Consider the following 17,870-nt stretch of genomic DNA (forward strand, 5'->3'; position numbering starts at 1 on the left):
TGACCAGTGAAAATTACACTTAGTGCTGTCTTCTGAAATAGATTTATTTTTGTTTGAGGGGGAATAGTGTCTTGGCTTCCCAAGTTCAAAATCAACTCCAAGTGTTTTAAAGTCAAGATTGAACCACTTTGAAGTTCTGCCCCCATTGAAGTTGGGAACTGCTTTAGGGTCTCATCCAAACCCACCAAATTCTGTAGCATCCTTTCTGATGTCAGCAGTCTTTGGTCCTGGCTTTTAGTTAGTGCACATTCTTCTTTCCCTTGTGCCTACCTTGTAACAGGTACTTAGGCTTTTTAGGGCTATGGTAATGTTATACAAGATGGCCAAGGAGGAGTGTTTTTTAAGGGCTGACTTCTAGATCTGGATAAAACAATCTATCATATGGCACCATAGTAATGTATCTTCCTGAGGAACGCAGCAATGGTGCCTGTAGTGATGTGGTCCTGCCACAGCATTCTTACACTGGCAAGTTTAGACTGGCTCTTTATTTCTGTAATGCAGAATAAGAGATTTTCTTTTCAGCTTTTGCATCTCCTGAGTGGCCAGAACAGTTTTCAAGTTTTGACGGCTTAGATACTTCAGTAGCAAGAATTGTTGCCTAATACCATGCTTTCTCAGCCTCCAACTTCATTGCCTCTGTAGAGTGGTAGGATATGTGGTTTGCAACACATGATCTTTCTGCTGAAAATTGGACATATTTTCTGCAAAGCCTGCATCAGCAGAACTGTCATTTCCATTCTGGGTCGCAATGTGATGCGAGAGTCTGGAGAAATATATATATTTTAAAGAAGTCTTTGGTAGATATCACTGAAACAAGTCCAGTAGATGAATCTTCTCTACATTTCTTCAGAAAGTGATAAAAGAAATGATCCTTTCATCCAGACATCCTGGAGACTTATTTGCAAGCAGACTGCTGGAGATCTATAATTTTTGAGGTTTGAAGTGTCTGGCAGTTGTTGGATTCCCAGCAGTGGTGGTTTCTGGTATTGCAAGCCAGGTCCAATCATTTCCAAATCCTCTCCGTTTCTGGTGATACAGTCCTTTCCAGTTATCGCTGTAGTGAGCCAATATAAGGTACAAACTGTCTAAGAAGAGTAGAAATGTAAACACTTCTGAGCTATCTGACCTCTTGAATTTCATTACTTTTGCCATTTTCTAGAGTTAAATTCATTCTCAGTAACTTAGTTCTGTTCTATCCTTTTTGATGGTAGTTAACAGTGGCAGAGAGAATGAGATGCAGATCTTACAAACTGCTCAGCAGTAACAGTTGAACCATAACTTGTGGTTTGGATTTTACTTTACTGCTTTACAGATATTTCTTGAGAGCAGGCATATGCTTTTCTTAATAGCTGTGACTTGGATAAAGTTAGTAAGATGACATTTGAGAGGATAGTTTCACTCATTCCTCACAGCAGAGTGTTGCAGGCTGGTTTTGCCTGTTTTAGGCCACTGGAAATGAGGGAAATTGGGAAAAACATTGAAGAAATCAACCATGTAAAAGAATAAAATATAATTCTATTTAAGCTTTCTGCTGACCTCAGATGGCAGATGTTAGGGGCACAATTTCCAACTGGAATTATAAACCCACATTTGATGTGAAATGTGGTGAATGATCTGCGTTCCATGTAACGGACTTGTGTTTTTACTGCTGGAATGCTTTTGCTTTGAATAGTGTTTTCTTTACCCTCAAAATGACTGCATGGAAACTTGAGGTAAGATAATATACACAAGTTCAAATACAGCACATCACAATAATGATGGCATTTGGACAAGTTTCTATTAGTATTGTCTTTTATAAAAGAACTTCTAATTGCTCTTGTGTTCAGAACAATAGATTTTGTGAGATTTCCTCTAATAACTAGTAAGATGCAAGTAAATTTACTGTGAACTTTTTAGGAAGCTCATTCAGTTTTCTGGGAGAAGCAAGGATGGTGGATATGCACTTGGAAGATCTCTTGGAAAGCAAACTCACTGTTGCAAAATGTGGGTTTCCACAAGAATACAGTTGCAATGCTGATGGGGATAGTGATCCATCTAAATGTGCTAAAATGTCAAGGTTAGCAGGAAGACAAGCTGCCTCCAGGAACACAGAAGAGAACAGGAGAGCACATCTGGAAGAAGCTGAATCCTACTGATAAACATTTGCTAGTGCTTGATTTAGCCCAGTGATTTCTGTGCAGCTTTCTTTAATGTCAACTTTAAGTTATCCATGTCTGGTATGTTAGTGAGCACTAAAATTCCTGTCCTTGCAAGCCTCTAAGCTAAGTGAGCTGGAAGCTTTCAGCATCTTCTTCTAAGCGATAATTTCAGTGGAGTTTCTCAAATATTGGAAGACTGTGAGAACTGTCTTGAACTGCTGCCATGATGCAGAGGAGAGCTTGGAGTGTCCTCACGTGGATGCCATTGCTTGTAAATTGTAAAGAGGGATCATAGAATAGTTTGGATTGAAAGGGGACCTTACAGATAATCTAGTTCCAGGCTTCCTGCCACAGGCAGGGACACCTTCCACTAGACCAGGTTGTTCAAAGCCCCAGCCAACTTTGCAGCTGATTCCACAGTTAGGATAACATCCTTAAGCTATGGAGTAATTCTTTGGCTTTTTGGAGTAAGACTTTTGCATTTGCAGTTAACTAATTCCAGCTGAGTTTTAAAAATTTTCAAACAAGAATTCCAAACTGTTGCAGTCAGGTGTTTTATTTTTGTGTAATATAGCCCTTGAATTTCAGAGACTTACCCTCCAAGCCTGTCATCAGTCTCAAAAATGGCATTCAGGGCTTTGCTTGTACTGTGTTTAAAAAAGAGTGTGTGTATGTGAATAAAACTGAGTTATGGAGAACGACTTATTACAGGTCTGTAAGTGGGCAATGCACAAGCAGTGTAGTTTGGAGAAAATTGGGAAGAAATACTGTGTTTACAGTTTCCTTTTCACCTGATTTATTTATTCCTTTTTCTCTAAGGCAGATCTGTCATCCTCTCTTGAATGACTTGGTTGCCAAATATTCTGTAATACTGTCTCTGAACAGACATACTGTATGCCATTGCTATAACTGCACACTACTGCTGCTATTCACAGATACCGTTATCCATAACATTCTTAATTATATGAAACATCAGTGTCATCTTTGAAAGCATAGTTTTCATGTAAAAGAATGATTATTTAATTTGATAGAATTATCAGGGAGTGTGTGGGGCGTCCTTCAGCTTGTGAAAGATGCTTCATGTGGGGTAACATTGTACAGGGTATGAATACCTGTCTTCAAGGCTTCCCCGAGGACGGTAAGGCTGGTTAGTGGCATGTGCTGCTTGGTTCAGTAGCTGCTGTATCACTGGGACCCAGTCCAAGTTTCTAGTAAAGTACTGAGCATTTCAGCAATTGAAGATCACCAAATGAAGCATATTCTCTTGATAAAGTATTCAGAATAAGGGGTTGCAGTCTGCAAGATGCAGTTAGGACAGTTAATGTTGTAAAGTCTAGTAACTTTTTATGTACCAGATTTCATTGCTGCAATGAGGAGGAGAGGGACTTTTTATAAGGGCATGTACAAGACATGGGAGGGGAATGGCTTTGAACTGACAGAGGGGAGATTAATGTTTGATACTAGGAAGGGATTCTTCCCTGTGAGGGTGGTGAGGCCCTGGTACACGTTGCCCAGAGAAGCTGTGGCTGCCCCATCCCTGGCAGTGTTCAAGGCCAGGTTGGATGGGCCTTGGAGCAACCTGCTCTAGTGGAAGGTGTCCCTGCCTATGGCAGTTGGTTGGAATCTGCAAGGTCTGTTCCAACCCAATCCGTTTTAGGATTCTGTGATTTCTTAATAGGATGCTAATTTGAAGTTCAGTTATTACCTGTTCTGTATTTATACAAATGTGAATAAAGCACTGGCTGTCAGAGGCAGGCTTGTACAGTTAGCAGATCTGCTGGGGGAGTGCGGGCGCACTCTAATGCGACCAGTGGGCTGTAATGGAAAGTGGAATTTTCCTCTCTGTCATTCAACACTAAGAGCTCTGCTGTCCCCAGTAATTAAATGGGGGACTACAGGGTGTTCATATATCAGCACTCTTGATCATTCTTTGTTTATTAGGAAGCTCCTCATGCATAACTGTATGGTCTAGTACTTAATAGGTAGCTGGGAACATGAAGGGAAAGAGGGGATAACTCTTCAATTTGCTTGGGATGTGTTCCTAATAAAGTCTGTTGTTTTCTTTTCAGACTTCGGCGTTAGCGCGTTTCTGGCCACTGGTGGTGACATTACCAGGAATAAAGTCAGGAAAACTTTTGTGGGCACACCTTGCTGGATGGCACCAGAAGTTATGGAACAGGTGAATTGTTTTTTCTAGTATCCTCTTACCTGATCCTGGAATTCCCTGTTGTCAGCGATAGCCATATTTACTTAAAACTAAAATGGTTATTTGGCATTCTGTAAGACTTTCTTAAAACCACAGGATTTTTGATTTGCCTATGGCAGCCAGAAATAGGAAGCATTCAGTAGTCTTTTACCCTGTTGCTTCTCTTCTGGCTCCTACCTAAGGTGAGATTGAGGCAACTCTGCTGTTGCATAAAGAAGACTAATGTGCCTCTCCCTCTCCATAAATGTGAAGTAAAATATAAATAGTTTCACATGTGGTAAATCTGCATGTATACAGCTTGGTAATGTGCTCTTCTGCATTTTAGAATTTGGGTTGCCAATTGCAGCATGTCAGTGGGGAGTTATTACTGTAAAATAACATACACTTAATTTATTCAGGTTTTTAGTTTCTCTTGGCTTCTGAATATCCATACCGTAGATGCTGAGGGATGCTTTTCCCCTTCCTCCTCTGCTCTTTTGGCTAGTTTTTGGCTCTTTTTGTTCACTCTGATTCCTTACAAAAGCACTTGGGGAACACATTTCTATTAAGTCAAACCTGCCTTATTGCTTCTCTCCCTGCTGTTCACAACAAAATATTTTGAAACTTAGAAGTAACTTGGATAAGACCCCTCCTATACATATATATCTAAAATGAAATACAGCTAAAACAGTGGTTGGACTCTAGTACATTTTCCCTATATCCAAAACTTCTGGAGGGATTGAGATAATTTTGGGGTAGCTTAAATATACTGTTGATGAAAGGCATTCTCAGTATTTGGTGTCTTGAGTAGCTCCCCATGGTGGCATTGAGGGGTTGGTGCAGTGTAGCCCTCCTGCAACCTCCTCGGAGTACAGGTCTAACATTGTAGAGTACAAGATATGCTCCCCAGGTCAAGAGCTGTCTTTGCAAACTTGCTTCTGAAATGCTTTGCTGTCATATTCTTCTGGATTTATGTTGATTTAAAAATAAATGAAAATATAGTACTCAGGGTACCTAAAATCAGATCGTGGTTGTCCCTTGCTAATCTGTCCTTTGTGTCTTTTCCTGGTGCAGAGGGCACAGCAGACTGGCCAGAACCTAACTGTGTTTCTCCAGGCTCATTAAAGTTAGGGTGGCTGCAATGTTCAGGACAACAGGGGAAAAAAGTTCTTAAGGAGGGTGCTAAAGAGGGGAGATAAAAGTTTCAGTGACAAAGTGGGGGTTCTTGGTGCAGCAGGCATATTTCCAAAGGAGGTGGGTTTTCTAGGGAGTCCAGTACTACTATGCAGGCCATACAGATCTAACTTGCTGCAAGTATTAAGGTGGTAAGGTGGTATTTTTGGATGCTGATGTGAAATCCTTCACTGTCCGTTTATATAATCTTGCTGTTTTCCAGTAGGTGTCACTCTGAACCACTATATCCAACCCGGGATAAAGGACAAAGGGGTTTGCTGTAGGTTAGCCTTCAATATGTAGATACTATTGACCCAATTCCATCTGGTTTACTTCAGCATCATTAAGTTCCCTTACTATCTCAATACATGATAGTCTTTTAGTGTACATTCACTTGGCAGATCTATGGCAAAAAAAGTTGATGAGAAAAAGAAATGTTGATAACAACTAACTGCCAGGTGGTGACCAATATGAATTGGATAGATGTCAATGAGAACTGCTGTAGACAGCTTTGAACTTCATAGTTTTCATTTGCAAACAGGATTATGTGGTATAATAACTCCCCCCCCATCAAACACTTAAAATCCTGATAGGGAATGGGGAGTTGGAAGTGCATATAGATGAGCTGCAATACTGAGAGATAAAGCTAAGAAATATCCCAAAGTTATTTTCAAAACATAAAAAATAGTGTGAGGGTAGGGAAAAACCCCACCCTTACAGCATATTTCTTCCTGCACTGTGTTCCTTTAAACTGTACTATTTTACTATACTATATTGTTTAGTTAACCAAGTCTCATGACATGGCATCCATAAATCATGGCATCCATAAACTGACTTCAGGAAACTTTTTAGACTTTTAAGGCTCATGAAAATGATACAGGATATAAACTCCCATTGCTATAATGAATTTCAGTTCAAGTATAGTGTTATATGAAAAATAGTGCAAGAGGGGTTTTTGTTTGTTTGCCAAAATTCAAGATCATCTTAAAGGTAGTTTCGGGAATGTTTTTGGCTTCCTCACAATGAGCATTTTTCTAAGGCTTGTTAGGTTAGCTGAACACAATATCCCTATTAGCTTTGCTCTGATTCAATATTTTTCCATAGTCTAGTGAGAAGAAATACAAACCATTATAAGCAGCCAAAACGCTTTGATTTTTGTAGCTGCTCTTGAAGTTAGTACATAATGTCTCTCCCCTGCAGTGGACAAAGCAAGTGCCAAAATATTACCTAATGGTAATGAGGAAGTAACCGCTTTGGCATATGAAATATTTTTTCCTGTGCATGAGGGGAAGTAAACACTATAAATTTTCCTGAACAAGTCTGTGTTTAATGTCAAGTGCAGAAGCTACTCTTAATTAGTGGAGGGAAATATTAGTCCATGGACAGGAATAAGGGGCTTTTTACTGAGCTGGTGTGTACTGAAGTTTCGGGATTGAGCATGTTTGCAGTCAGATTGATTAAGCGGTTGACTAAAAGTGTAGTGAGGCGTATGTCCCAAGGGGATAACAGTCCATCTGTTAACCGTGGGAGTTTCATTATGCTGTTTAATGACTCTCTCTGTCCTTTGTGTGGAAGTCAGAGCCTGGGTTAAACCAGTGTCCCTTTGTGTTCTACACATGGAGAGGTTTATGGCAAAGCAGTTATGGTTGTACAGTCTATAACCATAATTTTTATCAAACTATGACTTCTAAACCACCTCCTTTAAGGTATAAGGAGCTGGGGGGAGTGGAGAGAGAAAACATTCTTTCCATCTCTTTAATACTAGTACTTCCTTTCCTGGAAAGGAAGGAAAGCGTGGAAGGATGTGTAATATGCTAAGGAAAGGGATTATAGTGTAGGATAGCAAGAGAGACACGTGCTAACATCCTCTAATATTTTTCAGGTCAGAGGATACGATTTCAAGGCAGACATCTGGAGCTTTGGGATCACTGCTATTGAACTGGCTACAGGGGCAGCTCCTTACCATAAATATCCACCGATGAAGGTGAGCAGGTCTCCAGATAACTGTGCAAGATAAAGGATCAGTGTGTTCTGTGGGTGTTTCCAAGAATCTGACTAGCATGCTCTGTTGAAGGGTTTGTCCTCTTAACTTGCACTTGTGGGTCACGATGTTCTTGGATTTATCTGAAGTCACCTTTTAAAAATATGTCACTTAATCAGCATTGTCTGAAACTACAGAATTCTTGTTTAGATCCCGAGTCTTGCCAGGGACACCATTCTGGAGGTGTGTTTTAATCCTGGAGCCTCTGAAGGTAGCAGATGTTTTTAGGACTATAAATAATGATTCAGAGCATGTTATCTGGCATCCAGTGACACTGGTATGGTGAACTATTCAGTCTCCTGCACTGATTATATTTCCTGGTATCTCTCAGAAGTCTTGTCACCAGTTATCCAAAAGGATGTCATTCGTTTAATGCCAACACAGTCCTGTCAGTCACTGAACCAGTGGAAAGTACCACACCAGTATGAAATGGTGTGGTATTGGCAACATTAACATTTTATTGAACTTGAGGTGGAGGATCAAATCAGGAGGGGTGGAGAGCCCATGCAGTAACCTCATCACTTATGGTTAGACTAGTTACCTGGGATATGAGGCCTATGAGTGCTAAGTCCTTCAACTTTAGGTATATCATGGGGCAAGCTTTCCTTTTCCGAGTCTTTTGACTGCGGGGGTGCTATGCAAGTTGGGTGTTACCTTACTAGGACCTGGCTGCATCCCCTCCCACCCTGTAATTACAGTAGCATTTGGGAATCCAGGAGCTTCTAACTCATTAGAACATGCATATCCATATATTGCTTTAAATGCTAGGGTTTTTCACTGGCTTAACTCTTGTAGAACACAAGTAATTTTAAGATTTATGTCATCTCTCTGCAGGGACTATTGAGTAGCTGAGTGGTTTAGAAATGCCATTGAAGTTTGTAACATCAGTGATTGTGGTGTAGCGGTGAGGAGTTCATGGAAATGTGTTGCCAATTTAGCTGTTGCTGTTTGCATTGATACATCCTTCTGTGCTGTGATTATTGTTAGCCTTTTGCAGTGGCTTCTGCAAGCTCTACTTCTGTTTATTTTGTTTTGAATGCATGGGTTGTAGCTCTAAATACAAAGATTGCCTATTTAGTATTGTGTGTTGTCATATAGTAGCTAGAATTATGACTCTCCAGCTCTGTTAGCTAAGGGTTCCAGTCATACAGCCTGCAAGAGGACTTCTGTGTTTTATTTATTGAATGTAATTGTATTTCACTGCAGACTAATTTTATTATGCAGCAAAATGACCTGTGCATTAAGTGACCCTCCAAGGCGGGGGTATAGGGGAGGGGGGAAAGCAGGGAATTCTGTCACAGACTGTATAATTTCAGCTAGATTGATGGGCTCTTACTGCCCTAAGCAGTGTAGCTGTTGAAAGCTATTTAAATGTGCTGTGTGCTGCTTCCTTTTCTAAAAATAGATATTCATCTGTATGTAGGTGACAAGTGAAAATGTAAATGAGTAATTTTCTTCCTTTCCTTCAGAATATGTGAGTGATTTGAAGGAAATAATCAGTTTGGCTTGATGGGTGCTTGTGTGAGAAATGCCTTCACCTGATGTTGCATTGGTACATGGAAGTGAACCCTCATGTTTTTTTTATGTTGCACTTCTGCTTTTTCATTAATTTGCCTTCTAGCTAAGAAATACCTGCAGGGAGATCTAAAGAGAGCCTTTGAATCAAATCCCTTGCAGAAGTGCTTATCTCAAGTAAAGAAAGCTGGTAGGAGTTTTGCTATGCTTACTCTTTAATCACACGAAGCAGTTCTGAAAGCACATCCCAGCCTTGTGTTTGGCTTGCAGATTACACTGTGGGTGAGGTGATGTGATGGAAAACAATAGCATAAATTGTTGAGTATAAATTAGCCAAGCTTCCAAAGGGGCGGGGGTGGAGGTAACTCTCTCTAGATCCTGTTGTACGAGTCTTGAACCTCTCAGCTGACAGTTGGAATTTGCAGAGGTGTAAAGGTTTTGAAAACAACGATTTCTACAAAGCTAGTGAATGTGGGAAGGGGAGGGGAGAGACCCTGTAATTGCCTTGAGGAAAGCGTAGGTGAGTTTTTACTATCTAATGAATGCAAGACACAGTCTAAGTTGTAAGAGGCTTCACTTTGAGCTCAGGCTGCCCTTGAGAGCCATTGTAATGAAAAAGTGCTTGTCAACTCACATGCTTGACAGAAATGCTTGTCTACCATATAGTGTTCCCCAAATTTGTTTCTCATGACTGCCAAGAAAAATCTCATTGCCAATAGACATAATTCTTTCAGGTTTTGATGCTGACACTACAGAATGATCCTCCATCCTTGGAAACTGGTGTGCAAGATAAGGAGATGCTGAAGAAGTATGGGAAATCATTTAGGAAGATGATTTCATCGTGCCTACAAAAAGACCCTGAAAAAAGGTAAGGAAAAGGTAACACCAAAATAAATTAAAGCCACTCCAAAACATCCAAAACAAACCCACAAAACTCATTGTATTCCTTATTTTTTTATGCCAGTACTCTCTCTGCCTCTCTAGCCTTTCAATAGCAATGAACACAGCAATCTTGCTGTGTGGCTGCAAATTCTCTTGGCTGTCCTTACTTTTATGGATAAATGTCTGGCATCATGCCCGTCCCGGGTCCACGTCTTCCATTTGGGTTAATGAGAGTGCATCCCAGTCCACTGTGTGTGTAGTGCCATTTTTCCCCCTTGCTGCCTCCAACGGGTAACTGTACTTCATGTGTTGTTCCTAGTCAAAACTGCTCTGTGTTTTACCCATTGGGCAGTATGTTTTATTTGTGAAGCTTCAGAAACAAGCTTTTTAAAATTTGTCAGTGAAAAGAAAGCTTTCAGTGTAGTTTTGACTTGCTTAATTGTAAGTAATACTTGGTTTGGGGGTGGAAATCAGGAAAAACACTGGCAAATATTACCAACATGTTTTCATTAATACAGGTTGCTTAAGTGACCCGATCACACTTTTGGTCTTCCACATAACAGTAGTTTGGCTACTTCGTGATGTTAGAAATACTACCACAGGATAGCGTTGTATCATGATGTTATGGCCTTGTTCAAAGCTGCACATCGGTCTGCTGTCTACAGCACTGTTTAAAGCCCACAGCCTGTCACATAGGATAGCTCAGAGCTGTTTCTGTGGAGGACAGTCATAGTGTTTGCCAGCCTGTTAAGCTGTTTAAAAGTGTTCACCCTGCATTTAAAACATATGAATTAAAATGCAAAGGTAAAGAAACAATCATTCCCACAGATCACTTTTTATATCTCTTGGTTTTCTTTTTTTTTTTTTTTTTGTTTGTCCCCCCCCCCGTAAACAAACTAATTCTGGAAAGGAAAAAAGTCCCTTTGTAAAATAATAATAAAGACATTTTTCAGTTCCCTCTTATGAAAGATTCAGCAACAAAGGCTTCTCACACATCGTGAGATGGAATCTGTCTTTTAACAAGCTTTACACTTGAAATGTTTAATGAATCAGTGGAGTGCTTTATAAATGCTGATAGCAGGGTTCCCCCCCCCCCCCCCCCCCCCCCGATTTTTTTTCTCTCCTTTCTAAAGCATATCCTATCCCTGCAGATTAGAATATATGCTGATCGGAATTAACCATAATCAGTTTGCAGCATGGCATACCTCCCTTCTCAAGCCCCACTAACAGCTACTGTCATCATCCTGACTGTGGGAGCAGGTTGGCCCATAAAGAGCAGAATCAAATCTGCATATTGTATGGGTTCTCAAAGAGGAGAATTTAGTGCAGTTTTTAATTCTTTTCGAGGCCCCCTTGCTTTAAAGTGGATGATTTTTGTTAGTCAGAGGCAAAATAAACCATATAACAAATGGCCTTTGCAAGTCACTAATTAAACTCTGTTACTGTTTAAGCGCAGTTCGCAGTGTGGGAAATGCTGTAACCTGGTACTTTCTCATGTAGGTCTGTGTCTTTAGAAAGCTCCATCTAAAGTCTAAACTGACTGAGGGATTAGCCCTGAAATCTACCTTAAAGGAGGAAATAGTTGTTCCTGTTCTATTAGGCAAAAGTTGATTGTCCTGCCTGTGTTTGAGAGAACTAATTACACAGGTAATCAAGTATCTCTGAAATAACTGGTACATGGTGAGTACTGCTGCCCTCCTGCTGTAGGTGGTGATCCTTCACTTCAATTTTGAACAAGTTGTTTCTGTGAACCTATCAAACTGGCTCTAAGAGACTCAAGTTCAGCATCAAAATGGGAGCAACTTCTCCCCCCTGCCCAGGAGTTATTTACTGTTTTTGAACAGAATATGCAGTGAGTATTTAAGACTGCTGGTGTAAAATTTATTTGGAATAAACTGACTGATTTTTAGGGCAATTTTGCAGGAGAAGCTGACGCTGTTACAAGATGCCATGTTACAACAAGCTGCAGCAACCTGGAAGACCATTGTGTTGAAAGGGAGCATTTATAATTGTCTTTTCTGCATCTGTTTTTATTGACAGACCGACAGCAGCAGAACTCTTAAGACACAAATTTTTCACGAAAGCAAAGGTAAGAAAACACTTCCTAAATTGATCTGTGCAGAGGCTGTGGAGAGGACTTTTCAGAAGTATGATAGGTATGGTGACAGCTTTATTGGCATGAGCGTGGGCAGTTTCACTTAAGGCCAGCATAGCTGAGTGTACTGAATGGTTCATTGTGAAGAACAGAATGAAACCCCTCTTCTGTACCTCCTTGTGTATGCTGCTATTAAGAGAAATTATCTAGAAATTCTCAAACATTTATGTCTTTCAGTGGCTTTTGGGGTTTTTTCTTCTCTTTTAATGGTGCCATTCTGGCTGCCTCTCCAACCATAAAGGTCTCTGTGGCAGTAAATGTAACTTATATTTTAGTAAACTCTGTAATCAGTCGGTATGCAAAGCAGTGAATAAGGCCCACTGCGCAGAGGGTATGTAAAACTTCACCCTCTGTTGCCTTATGGAAAGTGAAGCTCCTGTGATACAAAATAGCAGGAAACTCCCATTTTTAGCCTTGAACTGTCAGTGAGCATCCATGGAATTACTCCCTGGAGATTAGTGCATATGTAGCATGCAAGGTCTAATTGAGGGAGACAGAAATAGTACAAGGGCCAATTTGTACTTCCATGGGAATGAGGAAATGTTTGCTGTTTGCTTATTTTTTTCTGTGGCATGTTTGTGATCAAAATACATGGGTTTTATAGCAGAATGCAGATTGAGCTGCCAAAAAAAAATCTGATACCTGAGATAGCACAGCAGTATTACCAATTAATCAAAGTAGGTTTTAGCTCCCAGATTAAGATGCTTAAATGGAAGTGGCCACATCTAGGTACTCATACAGATATCCTGCTAAAGTTGACAGGAATATAACAAGTACAACCAAGGAAGCCTAGAGAGTGATCCAGTTTATGAAATGTAAGAGGTTGCTTGCTCTAGGGCAAGTTTAATTGATGTCTGGGCTCTTTTCAGTACTCACTAGGTTTTCATTGTTTGTGATGGGATTTTAGGCAACTGAATAGTCTCCATCTGTATACTGGACACATGCTTGGTGTCCAAAGTGATATGATGGCTTACACATTGCTGACCTTTCTCCAATTGCTTATGTGAATTCTGGTTCATGTTACACTTCACTATATGTAAAACTTCCTTCATGCTTTCATTAAGCTGCTGCAGAGTAGCATATTAGCATATGTGGTGATAGAAAATTAACATTATTGTAAATGAGGCAATACTTAAACCAGCACTTGAAGTGAAAACACATGCCAGTTAACACTCAGTGTTAAATTATATTCATACATCAGTCACTGCCAAGCTGACAGCTGTAACGTGAGGACAGAAGAGTCCAACTTCTCTGTCTATATTGAATCATATATTTAAGTGCAGTCTATGTTATGTGGCAATATGTTTTGATAATGCTGAGAGCTACTTCTCGGTAAGTGACAGTGTGTATCTTGTAACTCTCCATCCTGCCTTCAACAAACCATCATGGAGAGGTTCTGGGAGAACCTCACGGGCAGAGACTGCAGGGCTATCCAACTGCACTCATGTGAAGAAGTGAAATACCCAGCCAAATCCAGTGCTGATGCCAGAGTGCTTGCCTGGCTTGTTTCCCCTGTAGCCAGTTTGGCTCAGCAGTCAAGCAGTTGGAAAACTATATGCTCAGGAGCCCACATTAACCAGTCTGGAGTAGCTTGCTGAAGAGGAAATTTAATACAGTAAAACATCACAGCAGTTTCTTAATATTTGGTCTGTTGAGATCATTGCGTTTACTTTCCCCCTAAACTTCATATGTGCTGTACATTTTTTCAGCCACTTTAAATCCTGCTGCCCCAATTCCTCAGTCTTGTTATTCCAGCATAGAGGCTTCCTGCATCCTGGTCTGCCTGACATCTGAGGTTTGCCTTTGAAAGTCGGACTGGCATAAATTTAGGGATAAGATAAAGCAAAGACACTGGATCTAGGTGGAGTAGTATCTGCAAATGGAAGAATGCCAAACCTCTTACCAGGGTATCAGATGCTGCAATATAATAAATACATACCCCAGTAAATCAGACAGAATAGTATATATCTAGATTGTTAATTCTGTGTTACTTTGCATAGGGAAAGGGCCACCTCTAACTGAAAAGGTATTTGGGATGAGACATCATACACTGTTGTCCAAAGGAAGGAGATGTTTAACTTCTTCGGGCGAATGGGGATGAGACATGTAAAACACTTTCTGCAGGAAATAACAGTTTCTTTGTCAGAGATGTTGAAGGAATCAAAGGGTGTTTTTATCAATACAAGCTTTTGGTATTTTTTGTTTTGCAGAATAAAGAATTTTTACAAGAGAAGATGTTGCAAAGAGCACCAACAATCACTGAAAGATCCAAAAAGGTACTGAAAACCTCCTCGGGTTTTGCTTTAGTTCTACTAGTGTTTTATGCTTGTGTTCACATTTTTAATGGTAATTACTGTAGTAGGGCATTTTCTTTATAGAGACCTAGACATTTCAATAAAACACTCAAGCACCCTGGCAGGTGATGAAACCTTGAGATGCTATGTTTATGTACATAAACAGAACCCTTTTGTGCTATGTTTCCTAAAAAAAAAATTAACCGTAGAAACTGTCTGCTTGACATATCAGCTCTCCGTCTTTGTGCTGAGCAGGTCCGGAGAGTCCCAGGTTCCAGTGGACGTCTTCATAAGACTGAAGATGGTGGCTGGGAATGGAGTGATGATGAACTAGATGAAGAAAGTGAGGAAGGCAGAGCAGCAATTTCACAGCTCAGGGTGGGTCCTCAAACTCCAGTAGCTTCACTGTTTTAACTTTTCTGGGAAGCATGTGGCCTTGTTTTAAGTATAATACACAATAAGTTATGATCCCTCTCTTTGAGTATGTAATCAAATGAAAGAAAACAGACTGAAGGCTAAAGAAAAAACTTGTATTGATCTCTCTCCTGTCATCATTCTGGGGCACAGCTGGTCTCATTCAGGGATGTTGAGTATAATTGGGAACATGAATTCAGACAGTCTGCTGTCAGCTCAGCATAATCATTCACTTGAACTAGGATATTCCCTTTGTTTTTAAGGCTGCTGACTCTTTGAAACGCTTTCTTCTGGAAGTGTCAGGAGAGCTTTTGTCCTACTGCCCTCTCCAGGATGGAGCTGAAATCAATAGGGCCTGTGCTTATGGCTGATATCCGAAATACACAGGGCCTGGTTCTGTCCCTTCAGTTACAGTGAAATCGATTAGTCCCGATAGAAAATGTTATGGCATCCCTAAAGTCATAAGGAGTGATCGGTCTAGCACTTGAAAATCCTGTAAAAAGTACCACCTCTCCCAACGCATACACAAAATCTCCCAAACCCAGATTAACCCGCAGAAACAGAGAAGTAATGCATAATGATCAACAAAAAGAATCTAGTAAGTTTCCAGATAGTCTTCCCCTAGTTGTCAGCAGTCTTGATTTTGCATGTTCTCTTTTCACTACAGCAGGTAGCTTGAAGTGGATTGGGCCTTTAAATCGTTCTGTAATTGAATTAGGCAGTGAAGGAGTTTCAGGAAAGGGGAAAGAAAGGCAGTATTGGTTTGGAGAATTTATCCCTTTAAAGCTTGTAACTTTTCTCATTTCTCTTTCATACATCTGCCTTCTACTGGTGTTCTGTATAGACCTTTAAATATTAAATGCAGGATTTTTGCATCTATTTAGCATCATTTGAAATGTTTGGATTATAAAAGGCTACTATTGATAGAGTAATTCCATATTTTGCTGCAACACCTATTGTGACTTTTTGAAAGGCTTACTATATCCAGCTTCATATTATGTGGTCAAGAAAGATATCTTGGCACAAGGTGGCTACTGAAATTCTTGATGCTTTATGAACTGAAATCTTCAAAATTCCTTTAGTAGGTTAAAATATGATCAGATTAGGAGGCAATATTGTGAAAGACCCTAACTATTTCAGAGGTTACTTAGAATTTGTTCTATCTTGTCTCTAAGCTCGGAGTACTATGACTTAACACTGTTTACTGTGTTTTGAACAGTACTTGTTTCATTCCTCTTATGCATTAAAAAGCAGATTGACACGCATGTTTACAGGCTCCTTTTCAAGCCATTTGTTTTTCTTGAAGCTTTGGCATATTTCCTTGTACTGCCGTCTGTTCTGATTGCTCTAATTTGGGCATACTTGTCTAATTTAGCTTTTACTTCTAGGTCTGCTGTTCAAGGAACCTTTAAGACGGGTGTTGGAGCAGTAGGTCTCAATTCAGTTACGTAAAATGTAGTAGTATATTGCCCTTTTGGAGGCACCTGACGTAGATATAACAGAACTTTGGGAGACCTGCATCTTTCTGAAGGTTAGGAAGGGCACTATGGCATCTTAGACCTCACTACATGTCTGCCTGGGTACTTGAATCCTGCCATGGGTGTCTTTCCCACAGCTTTTGAGTAATTTTCTTATACCTGAATGTGAAAGGACAGGAATGCCTGTACGCCTCATGCATTTGATCCTTTTTTCAAGTGATCATAAGACTTGTAAAAAAACTGCCAGCATTTGCCACAAATATGATGGTGTATTGAGGACTGGTGTTTATCCTGTGGTTTCTGGCTATATTTCCAACACAGGGCATAAATTCCACCTGTCTGTAATCCCTCAGTTGTAGAATAGAATAATTTACATTAACTAGGTGTCACCTTCTACTCCTGCCCATTGCAGTGGGCTGGAGTAGATGATCTTTAAAGGTCATTTCAAACCCAAACCATTCTGTGATTCTATCTGTATCTGTGTTTTATTGCTGTCAGCCTTAAAGTAAAATCACACTTTGCAGATTGACTTAATTTGCTAAAATAGTTAATAATTAACCTGCATAAAAACATGTACATAAACAAAAAGCATTTGTATTTTTTGCTTGTCTTCACTTTTAAATTCACCAATTTTTTTCTATGATATGTACAAAAGTGTATCTTACAAGTCTTACTGGGATGCAGCTGAAAGCAGAGAAACGTTTATTATAAACAGAGCCAGAAATATCTATGCAGCTCATACCATATGGTGACTTGCTGGCTCACTGTTACCTCTTGGACATAAAGACTTGGTGAACTTCTTTCCTCTCTGCATTTAAAACCTTGAATTCAAATTAAACCAATTGTGCTGTGTCATCCCCTAAGTCATTTGCCTTTCATTACTGAGTAAATCTGTGTAGTGGATGCTGTGTGGTCACATTTCACTGGTTACATCATCTCTGGTTGCCCAAGCAAAAATAAATTAGAATTAATGTTTTTTTGGCACACCCCTTAATTAGGTAAACATCTTCTAATGTTTATCCTGGTTCCTTTCTGTCCATGCTTTCCCTTAGTTTACTTCTGTTTGCCGTTTATCTGGGTTAGTTGTTAGCTGTGAGGCAGGGCCAGTGTTTCTGTTCTTGTCTGTACAGTGTCTAGCACACTGCGATCTTTCAGACAAGCTCCTTTTGAGTTACTCCTTGAGGGTGTTTCTAAGAGGGTACTCTTGGATATGAGCTTTGTGCCGGAAAGAACAGCACTGCAGATGTGGATCATGGCTGTTTATCTCTGGGAGCAATGCCATGTTTTTCACCTTGCCTGGTAACTGTCAAGTGAAGGCTCAGCATATTTAGATGGATTTCAGGCTTTATCTTTCCAGCTGCCTCACTTTTTTCCTGACACTGCTTGCACATAGTCATCATGAATGAACTGTTCCTTCTCATGTCCAGCGGGCTTTTTGCAACTTGCAGTTCTGAGAACAAGATGCTTTTTCTCTCATGAGAAGCCTCTGGGTCATATGATTGGTTGGACCAGATGATCCTTGAGGTCCTTTCCAACCTGCTATTCTATGACACGTTACAAGTTGCTCAGATCTGTATTTGTTATGGTTGTGACAT

The 17,870-nt window shown here is 40.1% G+C and overlaps 1 protein-coding gene across 3 annotated transcripts in view; it reads left to right on the top strand.

Annotated features, from left to right (window-relative positions):
- Window positions 1-17,870, top strand: part of OXSR1 (oxidative stress responsive kinase 1) — a 93,472-nt gene that overhangs the window by 64,789 nt on the left and 10,813 nt on the right. For all 3 annotated transcript variants that reach the window (XM_061474573.1, XM_061474574.1, XM_061474575.1), the window contains exons 6-11: window positions 4,208-4,317; window positions 7,379-7,480; window positions 9,787-9,920; window positions 11,975-12,023; window positions 14,300-14,365; window positions 14,639-14,761. In XM_061474573.1, coding sequence (XP_061330557.1) covers window positions 4,208-4,317; window positions 7,379-7,480; window positions 9,787-9,920; window positions 11,975-12,023; window positions 14,300-14,365; window positions 14,639-14,761 — 584 coding nt within the window. The remainder of the gene's footprint in view (window positions 1-4,207; window positions 4,318-7,378; window positions 7,481-9,786; window positions 9,921-11,974; window positions 12,024-14,299; window positions 14,366-14,638; window positions 14,762-17,870) is intronic.

Source organism: Pezoporus flaviventris, unplaced genomic scaffold (assembly GCF_033815535.1).
Source record: "Pezoporus flaviventris isolate CSIRO_AGI_PZ_B2104156 unplaced genomic scaffold, CSIRO_AGI_Pfla_v1 ptg000079l, whole genome shotgun sequence".
NCBI lineage: Eukaryota > Metazoa > Chordata > Aves > Psittaciformes > Psittacidae > Pezoporus > Pezoporus flaviventris.